This window comes from Stegostoma tigrinum, chromosome 35 (assembly GCF_030684315.1).
Source record: "Stegostoma tigrinum isolate sSteTig4 chromosome 35, sSteTig4.hap1, whole genome shotgun sequence".
Classification (NCBI taxonomy): Eukaryota; Metazoa; Chordata; class Chondrichthyes; order Orectolobiformes; family Stegostomatidae; genus Stegostoma; species Stegostoma tigrinum.
In genome coordinates, this window is record NC_081388.1 from 18,943,283 (window position 1) to 18,963,973 (window position 20,691).

The following is a 20,691-nucleotide window of genomic DNA, read 5'->3' on the forward strand; positions in this document are numbered from 1 at the left end:
TGACTATCTGTGTGGGTTTCCTTCCGCAGGACAAAGACATGTAGGTGAGGTGGATTAACGATGGGAAATGGGAACCATGGGGTTATGGGAATAGGAGGGTGGGTGTGGATCTGGATTGGATGCTCTTTGGAAGCTCACTGTGGATATGATGGGCCATTCTGTAGGGATTCTATGATTTTCAGACCCATTGTGCCTGCTCTGCCATTCAGTGAGATCATGGATGATCTTTTCGTGGCAGCTCCACTTATTCGCCTGTTCTCCATAATGCTTAATTCCTTTACTGCTCAAAAATCTATCTTGGCCTTGAAAACACACAATGATGAAGCCTCAACTGCTTCAGTGAGAGGGAATTCCACAGATTCTCAACCCTATGGGTGAAGAAGTTCCTCCTCAACTCTGTCCTAAACCTGCTCCCCCTTATTTTGAGGCTATTCCCCCACGTTCTAATTTCACCCACCAGTGGAAACAACCTCCCTGCTTCTATCTTATCTTGAATGTTCTTTTTCTGATGAAGGGTCCAGACCTGAAACTTCAGCCTTCCTGGTACTCTCATGCTGCTTGGCCTGCTGTGTTCATCCAGCTCTACTCCTTGTTAACTCATCCTTTCTAAAGTTTGCTGAACTTCAACTGCTGTCAGTGCAGAATATCTCCACTGTCATTCCCACATTACCACGCACTTCCCAGTGTTTTGTTGTGAGATGATTTGATGGAAACCCTTAAGATACGCCATAAGATCATTTGGAGTAACAGAGCCATACAGCTCGGAAACAGACCCTTCGGCCCAACCAGCCCATGCTGAGCATAATCCCAAACAAAACTAGTCCCACCTGCCTGCTCCTGACCGGTATCCCTTTCCTATTCATCTATCTATCCAAATGTCTTTTAAATGCTGTATTTGTACCCACATCCACCACTTCATCAGGAAGTTCATTCCACACACAAACCTCCTTCTGTGTAAAAAAATTGTTCCTAGTATCTTTTTAAAATTTTTATTCTCTCATCTTAAAAATACATCCCCTTGTTTTGAAAGGGCAACTACCATTAACACTGTCTATACCGCCCATTATTTTATAAACTTCTATAAGGTCGCCTCCCAACCTCCTATACTCCAGTATATAGCAGCAGTAGGCCATTCAGCCTTTTAGGTCTGCTCCACCATTCAATGAGACCTGACATTTCTTTAATTCCACTTTCCTGCCTTTTCCCCATAACTCTTGATTCCCTTTAATGATTAAAAAATCTGTCTGTCTCCATCTTGATGCTTTGTAACTTCTTTCAGGTAAAGGTTCAACAAAACTAAAAATGATTTAAATATTATTTTGGAGAGAAAGGGGCTGGGCAGCGAGTGAAGATTTTATTATGATTGTTTATACTTATTTATATTTATTTATATTTATAAAGATGATAATTATAGTGTTTGGATATTTAGAATTCAGAGGATGATGTTTTACGAGAAAAACTGCCTTTCTGTACCCTTTAATTTAACATTTTTGTGTTTCTTTGAATTAAGCAATTACTTATCTCATTGAGTTTCAGAAGCCTCTTATCGTTTGAAGAATTAGCATTAAAAAGTTTTACCTTTTAGATGTTCTTCACACTTGATACAGAGAAGCTGTTTCAGATACATAAAAGCTTTCATTACCGTGGGTATACGATTCAAGAATAATAATCCCTTTGAAATAATAGTCTTATGATTGCTTATTCTGTTCTCTGTTGCAATGATTAAAGGAATACAAAGAATTTTCAATTGCGTAACATCTTGCTGCATTGTCAGGAGATGTCCGAAAACATGTTGCCATCAAATAAAAACAGCACTCTCTGTTGCTGTTTAAGTATCCCATTGGAACACAGCAAGATCTCACAAACAGGAGGAAGACAAAAAAAAAATGGCTGATCAGGTCAATTCCTTTATGGTGGTGAATTTTAGAAACATAAGTTCATCCAGCTGCTTGAGTGGCCCTCACTGTATAGAAGCAACATCTTCTATTGACCTCCCTTCATTGATGATTGCACAATGTCCAACATCACTCGTGACTCTTCAGTTACCGAAGCAACCCCTTTCCAAACACAGCAAATCTGGACAATATCCAAGTCTGGGCTGACGAGTGACAAGTACCAGTTGTGCCACACAAGTGCCAGGCAATGATCGTATTCAACAAGAAAGAATCTAACCGTCACCTCTTGATATTCAATGGTGTGACCATCATGAAATCCTCCACTGTCAACATTCTGGAGGTTACCATTGATCAGAAACTGAACTGAATTTGCCATATAAATGCATTAACTGCAAGAGCAGGTCAGAGGCTGGGAATCCTGCAGCAAGTAACTCACCTCCTGACTCCCTAAAGTTTGTCCACCATCTATAAAGTGCAAGTCAGGGGCGTAATGGAATACTCCCCACTTGTCTGGCCCCAATAACACTCTAGGATCATCATCCAGGACAAAGCAATCCGCTTGATTGGCACGATATCCATAAATATCCACACCCTTCACCGCCAACGCTCGGTAGCAGCAGTAGGTACTATCTACAAGATGCACTGTAGAAATTCACCAAAGATCCTCAGACAGCACCTTCCAAACTCATGACCCCTACCATCCAGAAGGACAAGGGCAGCAGATACATGGGAACACCAACCCCTGCGAACTCCCCTTCAACCACTCACCACCGTGCCTTGGAAATATATCACCGTTTCTTCACTGTCATTGGGTCAAGGTCCTGGAATCCCCCCTCTGTGGGCATTATGGGTCAATCCACAGCATGTAGACTACAGTGTCAAGAAGGCAACTCGCTACCACCTTCTCAAGGGCAACTAGGGATGGGCAGTAAATACTGGCCAGCCAGCGACGCCCATGTCCCACAAGTGAATTGAAAATAAACAGGCAGGAAAGAATCAATTGCTTCTTCAATCAGATCTCCCCCAGCACCATCATTGGTAATCCCTTTTGACTCCTTCAGCATTCATCCCATCGGCTTGATGGAAGGAAGGACAGTAGGTAGTGGATAGAGAGAGAGACTGCTCCCTCTGGTGGGAGGAACCCAGAACAAAGTAGGGGCAGAACCTGCAAATCCAGGCCAGGCCATGCTGGGATGATGCCCAGAATCATAGAGATGTACAGCTTGGAAGCAGACCCTGCGGTCCAACTTACCCGTGCCAACCAAATATCCTAAATTCATCTAGTCCCAATTGCCAGCATTTGGTCCACGTCCCTCTAGACCCTTCCTATTCGTACACCCAGCCAGATGCCTTTTAAATGTTGTAATTGTACCAGCCTCCACCACTTCCACTGACAGCTCATTCCATACATATACCACCCTCTGTGTGAAAAGGTTACCCCTTACATTCCTTTTAGATCTTCCCCCTTTCACCTTACAAACATACGCCCTCCAGTTTTCAGACTCCCCTATGCTGGGGAATATTCATCCTATCCATGCCCCTTCATGATTTTATAAACCTCTATAAGGTCACCCCTCAGCCTCTGATGCTCCAGGGAAAATAGCCCCAGTCTATTCAGCCTCTCTCTATAGCTCAAATCCTCCAACTCTGGTAACATTCTTGTAAACCGTTCTTGAACCATTGCTGTTGCTTTCTACATTTAAGTAATATTCAGCTCCTCTATTCTTCCTGCCAAAGTGAATCTGTACTCAGCCCAGCATCTGAGAGCTGAGGTCATCCAGGGTGCAGAGGGGGGGATCCAACTGGGCCAAAGGATTGGTTGGGTGCCCAGTATGTGATCCATGTGATTGTCGAGAGAGCGGGCAGATGCATGTGGCATCAATATCAATCAACTATTAATTGGCATTTAATTGACTCTTATCCAAAACGGACTGTCAACTGCATAATTATGTCTGAAATTACTATCTCCTTGATGTTATGAAGTCTTTCAATTCCCACATTTGTGGGAGCAGAGGGCTAATCAGAGAAAACAACATGCAATTCAATGAGCAGGTGACTCAATGCCCAGTGTCCACAAGCAAGGTTCTACATGGTTCCCTGTCGACTTGACATGACAAAGCTCAGGAATGGGTATAAAGCATGTATTTCTTGGGGAGAGGGAGAAGGGAGTTTGGGTGGAGGTTAATCTCTCTTTGTACTCTTGGCCAAAGCAAATTAAAGAAACAAAATGTGACAGGCTCCTCCCGAAAAGTGCAAATATATTTAGAGACAACAGCAGAGCTGCCCAGAATGTTGCATTGTGGTGCTACAAAAGATTTGTTTTTCAGAATGACAGATACTGTCACTGTGAATTAATCACTGCAGATCGATCCAGGGACCTGGACGCAGATAAACTGCGCCATTCGTAAACAGATCAAGAACCAGAGGGTACAGATTTTTAAAAAGTGTTTTCCAGAAGAAACAAGTGCAAGGAGAGAGGGAATTAAATCACACAGCAAGGAGTTAGGGGCTGGAATGCGCTGCCTGGAAATGTGGTGGAGGCAGCTCAACCCAGGCATTCCAGAGGGGCATTGGATGGTAATTTAAATCGAAACAATACACAGGGTTATGGGGAAAAGGCAGGAGATTGGCACTAAGTTAAAATATTCAGAGCTGAATGGTCTCTTTCTGAACTATGACCATACTGTGATTCACTGTATGAGCAACTCCTGTAACTTCTTACACTTGCAGAGTCTTCCCAGCGCTCCCAATAACTAGTCTTACTTCTGAAAAGTGAGAAAAGCTTTAACAAGACAGAACATTCAAGTTTACGGCATGCAGCAACAATAAGTCAGTGCTTAACAGGAATCTAGTGACAGATTCATTCTGTGAGTTCCTTTACAGTCCCACAGATCGCTTAGCTCTGATTTAAAGTTGTCTCCTTAGAAAGCGAAAAGGCGAAGAGGAATGAATGGACTTGCAATTCATTGATGTAAGGCATACCTACAAACTGAAAACTCAGCTTAGCAAAGATAAAGAAGTGTAGGCTTCACTGTACTCACTCTGTAGCAACATTTGCTTTGATTCCGATTGCTGTATGTATAAAAAGTTGGATTCAGTGTCCAGATTTGGTAACATAGCAGACGCACTAAATTCCCAGTTCCACTCAAGTGCAGGAATGCCCCTATAACATAAGTTGGTTTTGAATCTGACGACGGTGACTACACGGGCAGTGCAGCGAAACCCTCTCCATAGGAAGAGGAGGAGGGGCACAGGCACTGAATGGACTGACATGTTGACTGGTCGTTGTGGGTTGTCCCATATCATCCAATGTGTCAGAGAACAGCTCCTTCTACCAACGTATTAACCCTGTCAGTGCTCACTTTATTAATTTGCCACCAAAGAGACGCCACTTCATTCATCCCCAAGGACAAATTAACCAGACCCCACAATGTCACTGAATTGCCATTGACGAGGCTGTTTCCCTGACTGCACCACAGAGATGCAGGGTGGAAAGGGGGAGAGGGGAGAGCAGACAGAATTAATAGGAGAAAAACCCCATTAAGTGGGGGAGTCAGTGTGCAGTGTAAATTGGGGGCGATTCCCAAGAACTAATCTCATGGCCCTGGTAGTGAAAGTGCCAGCCTGCCATTCTAACGAGAGTCTTGGTACGTTTTGCTAGGAGAGAGATGTTTTCTAAATATAAATTGGATTGTTGATCACAATGCTGTCAGTCCTTCAGGGATTGCCCCTGGAATCTCCAGGGATTAAAGGTTAATCTCCAGGAAACTGCTGTGAGCAACATCTGGGAAATTAATCGCCAGAGCATGAGATAAATGACTTCTTTCCTTGCTTATTTCCACCACTTTTCTCATTCAGTAGGGAAGTTACAACAGCTAAGGTAACATCACTGGGCTATAAGCCAGGAACCCCCAGTTCTGGGGCATAGGTTCAAATGTTAAATCTCAAATCTGAATTGGATTTTAAATTAAAAACCTGGAGCGTTAAGTGTGAAAAGTGGCTTCATGGCAGCCACTACTGATTAACACAAGAGAAAATCCACTTACTAGCCATTAGGGCCTGGGTCTGGCCTACATGTGACTTCACAGCAATGTAGATGGCATATATCTGCCCCCTGGGCATTTAGGAACAAGTAATAAATTCAAGCCTAGCCAACGATGCACTCATCCCATGAATGAATATGCACAAAGTTGGGGTTTTGTTAGCTATGATGCAGAGTGATGCCAACAGAGTGGGTTCAGTTCCTGCCACCAACTTAGGTTAGCATGAAGGACTTTCCTATTCAACCTTTCCCCTTGTCTGAGGTGTGGTGACCTTTAAGTTAAACCATCACCAGGTGCCTCTGTCTCATGAGAGAGCAGCCCTGTGCTCTGGTAGGACTATGATGGCTTTACCCCTTTTATTTTGAAAAGTGATAAAAGGATTGGAGTCAGAAGATTATTTGGTATGTGGCCGGAGACGGGAAGGATATACACAACGATTGTCATGGTATATATCCAACGAGAGGTGGCAATTCCTCCCTGGATATTGCAGCTGTCCTGATGGATTGTCTCTACAATGTAAAGGTGCCTGAGGTCTTGAAGACCCGTTGTGGATTCTGTCAGCAGAAAGATGTTGACTGCGCCAGGCCAGGACGCTCCAACCAACCTCTGTTACTCTCGCTGTGTATTGATTCCTGGCTCTGCCCGCCCTCCACAGCTCCGAGGTTACAGCTGTGGGCCGTTCAAAAAGAGGAATTCTTATCTAAAGTCAATAAACTTATCAGCAACTTGTCTTTTGCTTCTGATAACTTTACAGAACACAGGAGACTGATCGATTATTAGAAGGGAAGGCAGCTTCATGGAAATGTTGTGTGAGTATATATGCCCTATCTCCGAGATCTGGTTTATTCCTAGTCATCTTGGGAGTGATTATGTCAAATGGAAGTCAACCAAGCGTCCCTTCTTGTGTTAACACATGTGGCTGTGCCATGATGGTTAACTTAGCTCAGTAGGTGGGCATGTTTGCTGCCAGTGGAAAATATTCAGCACCATTAAAGTCTCCTCAGCTACTGAAGCAGTCTGTGTCCATTTGGAGCAAGACTAGGGGACAACATCCAGGCTTGGAATGATAAGTGGCAGGTAACATTTGTGCCACGCCACCTTCAGCAAGTTAGAATCTAACCGTTGACCCATGGCCTGTATGTTGAAAGATTGGAGCGACTGGGCTTGTATACACTTGAGTTTCGAAGGATGAGAGGGGATCTGATTGAGGTGTATAAGATTATTAAGGGATTGGACACTCTGGAGGCAGGAAGCATGTTTCCGCTGATGGGTGAGTCCAAAACCAGAAGACACAGTTTAAAAATAAGGGGTAGGCCATTTAGAACAGAATTGAGGAAAAACTTCTTCACCCAGAGAGTGGTGGATATATGGAATGCTCTGCCCCAGAAGGCAGTGGAGGCCAAGTCTCTGGATACTTTCAAGAAAGAGATAGACAGAGCTCTTAAAGATAGTGGAATCCAGGGTTATGGGGATAAGGCAGGAACAGGATACTGATTGTGGATGATCAGCCATGATCATAATGAACGGTGGTGCTGGCTCGAAGGGCCGAATGGCCTACTCCAACACCTATTGTCTATTGTCTATTGTCTACTGCCATTGCAGAATGCCCCTACTGTCAACATCCTGGGGGCTACACCTGACAAGAAACTAGATTAAACTCATCATTTTAATGCTGTGGTAACAACAACTGGTCAGAAGCTGGGGATTCTGTAGCATGCAACTCATCTCATGACTCCCCAAAGCCTGTCCACCATGTACAAGGCACAAGTATTGCATTTAGGTAAAACATAGAAGGGCAGGACTTGTACAGTTAATGGCAGGGCCTTGGGTAGTGTTGTAGAACAGAGAGACCTATTGGTTCAACCTACATAGCTTTTTGAAATTTGCTTCAAAGGTAGTTAGGGTGGTTAAGAGGAACTTATCATACTACGATAACAAATTGTGGAGCTGGATGAACACAGCAGGCCAAGCAGCATCTTAGGAGCACAAAAGCTGACGTTTTGGGCCTATACCCTTTTCTGATGAAGGATCTAGGCCCGAAACATCAGCTTTTGTGCTCCTAAGAATCTGCTTGGCCTGCTGTGTTCATCCAGCTCCTCACATTGTTATCTCCAGCATCTGCAGTTCCCATTATCACTTATCATACTGCCTTCATTTGCCAGGCCATTGAGTAGGAGTTGAGATGTCATCTGGAGCTTACTCAGGACATTGGTGGGGCCTCTTCTGCAGCGCTATGTGCAGTTCTGGTCACCCTGCTGTAGGAAGGATATTATGAAATTGGAGACAGTTCAGAAAAGATTTACCAGGACATTGCCAGGAATGAAGGGTTTGAGTTATACAGAGACGTTGGAGAGGCTGGGACTTCTTTCACAGGAGCATGGGAGGTTGGGGGTGGGTGACCTTATAGAGATTTATTAAATCATGAGGGGGATCAATAAGGTGAACAGCAAAGGGTGAGGCAGCTCAAAACTAGGGGGCATATTTTTTAAGTGACAGGAGAAAGATCTAAAAAGAACATTAGGGACAATCTTTTTACACAGAGCGTGGTTCATGTGTGGAATGAACTGCCACGGGAAGTGGTGGGATGTACATACAGTTACAATGTTTAAAAGACATTTCGATAGGTACATGAATAAGAAAGGTTTGGAGGGATATGGGCCAGGAGCAGGCAGGTGGGACTAGTTTAGGTTGGGAGCATGGTCGGCATGGACTGGTTGGTCCAAAGCGCATGTTTCCATGCTGGATGGGTGCTGCTCCAGCAACACTCAAGGAGCTCGACACCGTTCAGGACAAAGTAAGCCTCAGATTCACATCCTTAAACCTTCACTCTCCTCATCGCTGATACACAATGGCAACCGTGTAAGTTGCTTACAAGATGAACCTAACAACTCATCAAGCTTTTGGGCAGCATGTTACAAATCTTTGGCTTTTTCCATTTTGAAGGACGAGATACATGGGAACGCCACCCCCTGCAAGTTCCCCTCCGAGCCACTCACCATCCTGACTTGGAAATATATTGCTGTTCCTTCAGTGTCGCTGGGTCAAAATCCTGGAATTCCTTCCCTAAGGACAGTTGGGTATCCCAATCCACTTGGTTTAAGAAGGTGGCTCATTACCACCTTTTCCAGCGCAATTACCAAGAAGGTAAAAATGGAAAAAACTTGACAAATGAAAGTCTTGTTTACTTCAGTATCTAGCGCTAGTATGTTTTATACATTCATTTCCAAGAATGATTATTTTTAGTGGATATTCCCTCTGTGTAGCAATGGGCAAGAGCTGTTACCATGGCCGAAGATGCCCACTCCCCATGAGAGAAGAAGTAAGTCAGATAAATGCCCGTTAGATGGGCGATCGTTATTTGATGATGTTGTCTGCTGGGAGGGCATTGTCGACCAGGCACGGGGCGATCCTTCAGGCGCTGGTCACCTTTGATGTCCAGCTGAGGAATCCAAAAGGGCAATTGACCTAATGTCAGAACCTGAGGCGAGAACTGGGGCTAACGACTTCCATCCTGCTCGGCCTGTAGGCCCCCTGCGCCCTGACCCAGCCGCGGGAATGTGAACAACTTGGATGAACTCTGTTTGGAAGTGGATGGCGGAGATTTGCCACACAATCCTGGGACAGAAACAGACGAAACCGTGCCAGTTGTTAAGAAGTATGGCAGCACCATTCATCTGAAACCAACCACCCCCCGCAACCTCATCACAACCTCCCAGTGGTACAACCACTGCCCCCTCAGTCCTTCCAGCCATTGAATTATTTTTGAATGGACAGCCTCTGTCTACTCAGCAACTATTTTCTACACAGTGAGACTTCACAGGCAGCAATGTGACAATGATCCAGATCAATGGTTTTCGTCACGTTGGTTACACCTGATATACAATAAATGGACTAACCATTGGGCATCATTTGTGGTTCAGTGGTAATGTCCCTACCTCTGAGCCTGATGCTTCCAGCTCAAACCCCACGAAGCATGTTATCATACGTTATCATAGGCTGCAAGATATCTGGTCTTTGTAACAAAATATGACTTAGTTTCTTTCCCCATTGAGAGAGATTACCAGTGTCTTCAGATAACCAATATCTACATTGAACAAACACAGGCAATGCTGGAGAAACTCAGCAGACCTGGCAGCATCCGTGGAGAGAGAAACTGAGTCAAGATTTGGAGTCCAGTCATCCTGATCTGCTGAAGGGTCACTGGACCCCAAACATCAGCTCTGCTTCTCTCTCCACAGTCGCTGCGGGACCTGCTGAGTTTCTCCAGCAATTTCTGCTTTTGTTTCAGATCTTCAGCATCCACAGTTCTATGTTTTATGGAGAATGTTCACATCGTCCATGATCTCATGGGAAGGCAGAGTTGACATGATGGGCCGAATGGCCTACTTCTGCCCAACATCTTATGGTCTAAAGTAGTGAAATCTGGAGGGAACCCAAGGCATCGATGAGGGTGTAAAGAGATTTTAGTCTTGGGAAATGTTACATCCAACTACAATTACTTTGAAATTCAATCGTAAAACATATAGAATCCCTCTGGTGTGGAAACAGGGCCTTCGGCCCAACAAGTCCACACCGACCCTCAGAGCATCCCGCCCGGACTCATCCCCCTATAACCCACCTAATCTACACATCCCTGAACACTACACGTCCTGTAGAGGAATTCCAAGCAAGAGTTTTTGACCTGGTTCCTGATCAAACTAGCCCAATCAGATGACAACTAAAATAAAGAACAGTTCAAGCCAAACTAGTCGGGCTGTGCTAGCAATGTTATCTTGCACCTGTACAATCTGCACCTTTGAGCGAGCTGTTCTAAATTAGTACGACTCCTATCTTCCAGGATGCTTTACAGTATTGACCCTTGTTTTGTCAATAAGCTGAAGGATTGTTCCTCTCTTCCCCCACCTGCGCCCTCCCATTCGCCCTCCCCACCACATAAGGTGGCACGAAAGGTCAACAGAATGCCTGGCCACCCAGCTGATTATCCCCGGTGACCGATCAGAATTGAAGGCAGTAAATCTGACCATCGACTAGGACTGGGACACGAACTTATGACCTTTACCTGGTGTATAAGGCAACTCTTGGCTTGCCTTTCCCTCATCATGAAGACTAAATAAAAACAAAGGTCCTGACTCATTCGTCACCAAACATGGCCATACTTACTCGAATCAAACGGCTCCCGTATGGGTGATGCCCATGGTACATCTCTGGTATAGCTCATAGACATGGTGTGTCAGTCTGTGCTACACATTATACAGGACAGTCCGGTGGGTAAGACTTCACAATTAATCCTCGCTGTTAACAGGAGAAGAAATTCTCTTGACGATCAAAGTAAAAGTAAATGAATCCTTCCCTCATCCATCACACATCCAGCAAAGTGGACTTTGCCCACATTCTGATTGCTGAGATGTAATAAATTGAAACTCCACCTAAAGATAGGCTGTCTAATCAGATGAGAACCATAAGCCTGCGGCCTAGGCTTAGGCCCAATTTACAAAAAAAATCTTGCCAAGTGCGCATTCATTTGAAATTTGTATGTGTGTGTGTGTGTGTCTGTTTGTGTGAAAGACAAATAGGAGATAAGGTTTTGTTGACTGATTCTGAAGAGAAAGAAAAATGATTAACTCGACGATTCCAAGGAACCAGAGCTCAAACGTTTTCCAAGTATCTATCTTGTTGAATTTACAAGAGGCTTGAAAGGGCTGAGTGTCGCATCTGAAAAGTACTTCAAATCATATTAATTGGCGTTCAGTTGTGGCAAGAGTTAAAGTTTTAGCCATTGTTAGATTTTAGAATTCTAGTTAATACGATACTGATTGTAATGTGGTTGCCACAGATAACTAATTTGAGGAATGAGGAATTAAAGGGGAGCAGCTTAGTGTTTAGTATCTCTGTTTTCATTTTGCCTTTTTGTGGGAGTTGCACAACTTTGGTGGAGGGAGCGAGTGGGTGATCTCTGTCCACTGCCCCACATTCGAACTGTTTTGTTCTCCGACGGGATGTTGCCGATCTCTAATAACTCCGGAACTGAGTGGCTCCACAGCCTATTTCAGAGGACAGCTAAGAATCAAGCACATCGCTGCGTTTCTGGATTCACAAGTAGGTCAGACCAAGTAAAGAAAAGACCGCAAGAGCAGTAGGAGGCCATTCGGCCCACCGAGTCTGCTGTGCCATTCGTTGTGGCTGATCTGATGGCAGATTTCTGGATTTTGCAACCATCAGTGAAAGTTCTGTGGGTCAGCATGACTGATTTGCATGTCACATTTGTTCATGGGAATCTAAATGCCACCAGCTGCCTTGGCGGGATTTCAACCCATGACCCTAGAGCAATAGACTCAAAGCAAAACACTTCAGATGCTGGGAATCTGAGACAAATTCAGAGAATGCTGGAGAAATGCAGCAGGTTTGGCAGCATTCATAGAGAGAAAAACACACAGTTAACAGGTCGATTCCAAAGTGAGTCTTCTTCAGAAAACTGTACTTCCACTTCTCTTCAAGGTGTTCTTCAGCGTAGCAGAGGAAGAGTATTCTGAAGAAGAGTCATACCAGGCTTGAAATGCTAACTCTATTTCTCGCCCCAGTCTTTTTCCAGAATTCGCTGTGTTTGTCCCTTCGGCATCAACCTGGGCCCCCTGTTACTAGTTCAGTGATACTATCCATGGCAGTGGTAATCTAGATGGAATAGCTTTGTCCTGGTCTTTCTGGTATTCTCAATAACATTCTGCAACACAATGTGGTAAAGTACAGAACGGAGTCAGTTATCCCATCTCTCTAATGTTTTGTCTTTGAAAAAGCAGCTGATGAGGCCTCACCTGGAGTACTGTATCTGGCTTTGGTCTCCTTACTTGAGAAAGGATGTATTGGCTGTGGAGGGGGTGCAGAGGAGGGTCACTAGGTTGAGCCTGGATTTGAAAGGGTTGGCTTATGGGGAGAGATTGAGTAGACTGGGTCTGTACACATTGGAATTTAGAAGAATGAGGAGGGATCTTATAGAAACATATAACATTATGAAGGGAATAGATAAGATAGAACCAGGGAGGTTGTTTCCACTAGTGGGTGAAACTAGAACTTGGGGGCATAGCCTCAAAATAAGGGGAACAGATTTAGGACTGAGCTGAGGAGGAACTTATTCACCCAAAGGTTTGTGAATCTGTGGAATTCCCTGCCCAGTGAGGCAGTTGAGGTTTCCTCATTGTGTGTGTGTTTTAAGGCAAAAATGGATAGATTTTTGAACAGTAAAGGAATTAAGGGTTACTGTGAGAGGGTAAGTAGAACTGGATCCGTGAAAAGATCAGCCAGACTCTATGGGCCAGATGGCCAACTCCGGTTCCTATCTCTCATGTTCTTATTATCTTGTCCTCCCTCGCATAGCCCTGCAAATTTCTCATCAAGTATTTGTCCAGCATTGACTGTTATGATAGCTCCTGACTCAACCACTATTTAGACAGTGCATTCCAGATCACACTAGCTTGTTGCATATACTTTTTCTCTTCGGGTTCTCTGCTTTTTAAATCCATGTCCACAGTTTCCAACCTCCTTCAATCACCCTTTACTTGCTATATCACAGCACTGGGAAAGTGGTCACCATAAAGCTGAGGATGAGTTTACAACTCTCCTGCCCTTCATCTCTGACTCAAGGGTTTCTTTTCTACCTGCCATCCAACAGCTACCTCATGAAACTTGACTTAGACCTCGGGAGACAGAGAAATGCACCCTAGGCTCATGGCCTGTTGTTGCTGTTGAACAATCTGTGTAAGACAGCCCCTGGAATTAGGTAGTTACAGCTTCATAGAGTTATAGAACTGTACAGCACAGAAACAGATCCTCCAGCCCGACTCATCCATGCTAACCAGATATCCTAAATTAATCTAGTCCCACTTGCCACCATTTGGCCCATATCCCTCTAAACCCTTCCTATTCATGTACCCATCCAGATGCCTTTTAAATGTTGTAATTATACCAGCTTCCGCCACTTCCTCTGGCAGCTCATTCCTTACACACACCACCCTCCGTGTGAAAAAGTTGCCTCTTAAGTCCCTTTTAAATCTTTCACCTCTCACCTTAAACCTGTGCCCTCTAGTTTCAGACTAACGCCACCCTGGGGAAAACGACCTTGGCTATTCACCCTATCCATGCCGCGCTTGAATTTATAAACCTCTGTAAGATCAACCCTGAGCCTCTGATGCTCCAAGGAAAATAATTGTTGGGACCATGTATTTTTGTAGTCATTGGTGTTGTGTTTGAGCTCAGAAGTTCGGGTATCTTTCGGCAGTTATACAGGATTTTGGCAAAAGCATCTTTGGACCACTATGTACACTTTTGGTCTCATTATCTAGTAGAGGATATCCTTGCCATAGAGAGAGTGCAGCTGTGGTTTGCTATGCCAATGCTGAGGGTGGCAGGACTGTCCAATGAGGAGAAACTGATTTGACTGTGCCTGTGCTCACTCGAGTTTAAGGGATGAGAGAGGACCTGATTGAAATGAATAAAATTGGAACAGGGCTGTACATATTGGATGCAGGGAGGATGTATCCTCTGGTTGGGGAGTCTAGAACCAAGGTACACGGTCTCAGGAGAGGGAATAGACCATTTAGGACGGAGATGAGGAAACATTTCTTTACTCAGAGGATAGCGAACCTGTGGAATTCTCTACCACAGAATTCTGTAGATGCCAATCATTCAATGTGCTCAAGAACGGGAGAGATTCATTTTTAGAGTTAGGACATTGAAAGGCAAAGCGAGATGTGGCGTTGCAGTAGATGATCAGCCATGACCATGCTGGAAGGTGGGGCTGATTCTTGCTTTTTGTAGTATGCATTGCTTCCCCCTGGAGGATAGTCTTATGGCTATCACTGGCCTTGGAGTGGCAGCTGAACTCTCTGAATGTCAAATCCCTGCAACTGAGGAATTGATTCTGGCAATCTGTGGGCAATGAGGCTGCTGATTGGCAGTTATAACCCGACAGGTTCATGCCCGTAGTCCCACATGGGATGGTTAACCCCAGAGCTGACCCAATGTAGCTTAGCAACCAATCCGCTGTTGACAACAAAGGCATTTGGAGTTAGCATGGGCCTTTCTCTCTGAGATCGATTTCCCAGGAATGGAAATCGCACCTAGGCCACTGATGTCGGCCAATCAGAGGCCAGCAGCTGTTGGACTCGTGGTGGTATTTCTTTTAACATTCATTCACCAGGTCATTGACATTGCTGGCTGGGCCAGAATTTATTGCCTATCCCTATTGCCGAAGGATTAACCACATTGCCAGCTCGGGGGTGTATCGGCTCTTACACGGTCATTGATTGATTACGTAAGGACCTTAATTGGAGTTGTGGCAAGAAGCTTGACATTTCCCAGCTAGAACTTAATTTGGGAAGAGAGTAAGGAGGCAGGATTCAGGATAGTATCCCGCCCAATGAGTTGCCTTCCTGCCTCCACACCCACTACCTCTGGGACTAGTAGATTCCGACCCCATTTAGCTTTATGCACCTGAGGAAGCCATGGGCACTATATGAATGTAAATTGTTGTTTTACAGGGAAGTAGTAAATTCGGATCGAAAGAATGCACCAACTGTTTAATTTTAACCAGCAAACAGCCCGCATCTCTTTTCTCTTCCTTGGGACAGTAATTCTGTGTCTGAAGACATTATCAATTATGATTGCACTGCCTATCTAATTACTGCTCATCTGCAGTTGCAGGAAGCTGCTTTCTTTGGTAATACTGTACCCTGACATGTGATAGGAGTCAAAGATAAACATGTTATGCTCCAGCCTAATAAACAAAACATAGACACAGTGTAATTGAAGGTATAGAATGATTTTCCGAGCGCCAATGAGAATGCTGATCATAAATTTGTACTTTGGATTATTGCACTAATAGAAAGGAATGGCCAGCAGCCTTGAGCTAACAAACCCAAGGCCAAATTCTTTGATCAGTCATCAGTCATTGTGTAGAAACTGTACAGCTGTCCAACAGATCGATTTTCTACTTTTACCAGGTAGATTACAGAGAAAGGCAGAATATCATGGGACCTCTCACACCGTAAGACACTCTATGAGTTAGAATATTCAGATACTGTGGCCTTAAAACATTTGCTGTGATAATGGCACATCACTGTTTCCAACTTGTGTCCTGAATATTCCTCTCCGTCTATTTCTCTCTCTCTTTCTCGATCTCTCTTTTTTTCTCTGTCTCTCTCCCAATCTCTCTCGCTCTGTCTCTCTGTCTCTATCTATCTCTCCCTTTGTCTCTTTCTCTCTCATTCTTTCTCACTCATTCTCTCTCTCTCTCTCGACCTCTCTCTATCTATCTCGCTGTCTCTCTCTATCTCTCTCTCTATCTTTCTATCTCACCGTCTCTCTATCCAACTTGCTGTCTCTCTCACTCTTTCTCTTTCTTTCTCTCTACATCTCTCTCTCTATTACTCTGTCTATCTTTCTCTCTGTCTCTCTTCCCCTATCTATCTCAATCTCTGTCTTTCTTTCTCTATTTCGCTCATTCTCCCCCTCTTTCTCTATTTCTTTCCACCTCTACCTTTCTCTCTTTCTCCATCTCTCTGTCTCTCTATCTGTCTCTCCCTCTCTATCTCTCACTCCCTCTCTCTCTCTCCTTTCTCCCCATCTCTCTCCTCCCCTTCTCTCTCTCTCTCTCTCTCTCTCTCTCTCTCTCTCTCTCTCTCTCTCTGTCTCACTCTCTCAGAGCCGCTAGCCACGAGCCAGGGGTTATTAGCCCATTCAGGGAGAGCTTCCACCAACATGAGAGAGTGTGGGAAGTTCATTGATTGTTCATAAGTGCTTGAGATGCAGTGGGAGTGTCCCTCCCTCTGATTAGGTAACTCAGGTTCATGTCTCAATCTGCTCCAGAGTTGTGTCATTACTTCTCTGAGCCGTTCATTCCAAAGTATTGAAATCGTTGATTAATTTCAAACTTGAGGTGCCTGAGAGGGTGGATGGTTCCTCTGATGGAGGAGATCCATCCAGACTTGGGGGTATGGCTGAAGGGCTTTCCCTTTTAAGACAGAGATGAGGAGTGTTTTTCTTGCTCAAAGGATCACTTGAGTGCTGAATTCTCTTCCCCTGAAAGATGGTGAAGATTTAATTTTATTCAGGGCTAAATTAGATTGATTTTTAATCAATAAATGAGTCCAGTGTTATAGGGGTCAGACACGAAGGTGGGCTTAGGCCATAGCCAAATCAGCTAGGATCTTACTGATGGGCCAAGTGGCAGAATTCCTGTTCCTAACTCTTATGATCACAGCCTTCCAAAGAGCGTTGGCTCGCTCAGTTGGTGGCTGGTTAGTTTGCAGAGAGTGACACCCACACTTTGGGTACAAATCTCACATGAGCTGAGTTTACCATGAAGGTCTCTTCTTCCCTCTCACCTCAAGTTAAACCACTATGCTTTATCTCTCTCTAATGAGACTGTGGTGATTTTATTTTCTAATGAACATTAAAGCCAATCTCTGGAGTACTTGGCAAACATCCATGCATGAAGAGATTGAAGAGGCTGCAAAATCATTGAGCTGGTTTTCTGGGATTCTATAGAGGGGCGCGTATGTGCCTATTGTTAACATTGAACTACAGCTTCAAATTGTTTGTTTTGTAGTACCTGCTCTGCTTCTGTTTTGTCGCTATCTCCTCAGATGTCCACCTGATGGTGAAGGAGAGTAGTCTGGCAGGGATGTGACCCCCTGGCCACTCATCTCACTCTCCACAGATCCACCAGGTCAGGAATCGTCCGGGGTGCAGGACAAGGGAGAGTGACTGCCTAGTCCCAAGTGGGAATGCCATTCCTCCAAAGATGGGGAAGTCGGTTAGGATCACCATAACACCAAAAGAGGCAGAAACATCCAGTCGCTTCTTCAATAAACACATGGCAGCCAAATTGGAGAAGGGATAGCGCTCTCCCTTCTTCTGAACTATCCCATTGCTGTGGTCAGTTTATCATCACCATAAAATGTGACCAGTAGGTTGGCTCAAAGACAGCACTAGGAGCGCATTCAGAAAGAATGTAGAGCCTACCTTCAAGACTTTGATCAAGATATGCACTAATATGACTCATAACAGCTTTGAGATCTTGATAATTAGCTTTAATATTACCATATGGATTAACTTGACTGATAAAAAGAGTGACTTTTTTCTCGGTTTTCCGCCAGCTGGTTCAGCTGCCATTGATAGTTGTGAGTGTGTCCTAATGAAGCGGAAGGATTAGCAGAAGACATACCTTAGGGCCAACTCTCATCAGCCACTGACAGGGAGGGAAAGATGGGTTTGCTTTTGGGCAGCGCCCTTTATCACCCCAACTTGTCACAAAGTGGAGTGTTTGTGAAATGCTGCCACAAGTACAGCAAGATCCCACAGACAGCAGTGAGGCAATGAACAAATGAATCCGGTGCCATCCATTGCAGTGATAGGCGTTCACCTGAACGTCCTGAATATTTTTCGAGGTAAGGCAGGGTCCTTAATACCCACCTGGGAAAGCAGACAGGGCCACTGAGAGGGCCTCCAAAAGACATTCTCGGCTGTAACTAAAGCATTTTCATGTTCCATCTCAACATCAGCTACTCTCCAACCTGCCACCATTGTCTACCCCCAGATAAATGAAAAAAGACCGACCTGAGTGCAGCATTGCTCATTCATTGAGTTGCCCAGGCAAAACAGTTAAACTCCCAGCCATAAATCACACACTTGGCAGCAAATGGAATCAGTTAGATTCTGTTTTCTGTTGCTCATGAGAGTGCGGTCTGTTCTCCATATCACCCACAAGTCCCTAGCTTGAGTGTACCACGGGATCCCTGCACCCCACAGGCAGCTGCCTGGCAGTGTTCTACAAAACAGGATGAAGAAGGTTCTAGGCCCGAAACATCAGACTTCCTGCACCTCTGATGCTGCCTGGCCTGCTGTGTTCCTCCAGCTCCGCACCTTGTTATCACAAAAACTTCTTGCTCATCAGGAAATGGGACTCGTCGTGTAATGAGGGACATAAGATAACAAACTGTGGTGAAAGAGAGGTCAGTAAACATTCAAGAATACAACCAAATATTTTGATCAGCACTGGTAGTCTCCCGTTACCTGGAAACATGCCGTTTGCTGAGATGTTAGACCTTTACAAAACTTGTCATGTTCATGAAGGAGGGCTTGTTTTCTTTGTGTGTCATGGGCTTCACTGACATATTCTGGCATACTCCAAGGGGCTTAATCTTCAGCAACAGGAGAGAAGATTATCAACTCTACAATTTGAGTAGGCCCATCAACACACACTCGAGTAGGCCCATCAACACACACTCGAGTAGGCCCATCAACACACACTCGAGTAAGCCCATCAACACACACTCAAGTAGGGTCATCAACACACACTCGAGAAGGCCCATCAACACACACTTGAGTAGGCCCATCAACACACACTCAAGTAGGCCCATTAACACACACTCGAGTAAGCCCAGGAACACACACTCGAGTAGGCCCATCAACACACACTCGAGAAGGCCCATCAACACACACTCGAGTAGGCCCATCAACACACACTCGAGTAAGCCCATCAACACACACTCGAGTAGGGTCATCAACACACACTCGAGTAAGCCCATTAACACACACTCGCGTGAGCCCAGCAACACACACTCAAGTAGGCCCATCAACACACGCTCGAGTAGGCCCATCAACACAGACTCGAGTAGGCCCATCAACACACGCTCGAGAAGGCCCATCAACACAGACTCGAGTAAGCCCATCAACACACACTCGAGTAAGCCCATCAACACACACTCGAGTAGGGTCATCAACACACACTCGAGTAGGGTCATCAACACACACTTGAGTAAGCCCATCAACACAGACACAAGTAGGACCAGCAGAATGGACTCGAGTAGGCCCAGCAACATGGACTTGAGTAGACCCAGCAATGCATACTCGAGTAGGCTCAACAACATGGACTTGAATAGGCCCATCAGTGCTGACTTGAGAAGGCCCATCAGTGTGGAATTGAGTAGGCTCAGGAACATGGACTCGAGTAGGCCCAGCAACACAGACTCAAGTAGGCCCATTAGTGCAGACTCCAGTAGGCCCAGCAACATGGACTTGAGTAGGCCCAGCAACACACATTCGAGTAGGCCCAGCAACGTGGGCTCGAGTAGGCCCATCAACGTGGATTCGAGTAGGCCCAGCAACATGGACTCGAGTAGGCCCAGCAACATGGACTTGAGTAGGCCCAGCAACACAGATGCGAGTAGGCCCAGCAACATGGACTGGAATAGGCCCAGCAACATGGAACTGAGTAGGCCCAGCAACACAGACTCGAGTAGGCCCAGCAGTGCGGACTCGAGTAAGCCAAGCAGGGTGGATCCGAGTAGGCCCAGCTGCACAGGCTCGAGTAGGCCTAATGGTGCAGGCTCATGGTGGCCCAGTAGGGCATACTTGTGTAGGCTTAGTAGTGTGGACTCATGTCAACCCAGCAGGATGGGCTCGAGTAGGCCCAGTAGTGTGGTCTTATGTGGACTCAGCAGTTCAGGCAAATAGTGGCAGCATAGAGGCAAGTTTGGGTTTTTGGTGATGTTTGCATCCAGCGCAGATTCACAGGTACTGCAGCGTGGTGAGTTTAGGCCCAGTACAAGACCTGATGGCATCAGCAGTGGCTGCATCAGCAAGGTGGGCCTGAAGCTGACTCATGGCAGTGGCAAAGTCGAGCTGGGGCCCGTATTGCTGGTGTCTGCATTGGCAAGTTCCAACGAGGCTCTTAGTGATGAGGTTGTGGGTGGAAATCA

General features: G+C 45.3%; 1 protein-coding gene across 2 annotated transcripts in view; it reads right to left on the reverse strand.

Annotated features, from left to right (window-relative positions):
* LOC125447488 (nuclear receptor subfamily 5 group A member 2-like) overlaps positions 1–11,298 on the reverse strand; it is a 47,150-nt gene extending 35,852 nt beyond the window's left edge. The window contains exon 1 of one of the 2 annotated variants that reach the window (XM_048521907.2): positions 11,099–11,298. In XM_048521907.2, the coding sequence (XP_048377864.1) occupies positions 11,099–11,162 (64 nt within the window). In that variant the 5' untranslated portion in view covers positions 11,163–11,298. Of the gene's footprint in view, positions 1–4,936; positions 5,163–11,098 lie in introns of those variants that run through there. The other variant, XM_048521906.2, reaches the window with a different exon arrangement.
* Between the last annotated feature and the right edge of the window lie 9,393 nt (positions 11,299–20,691).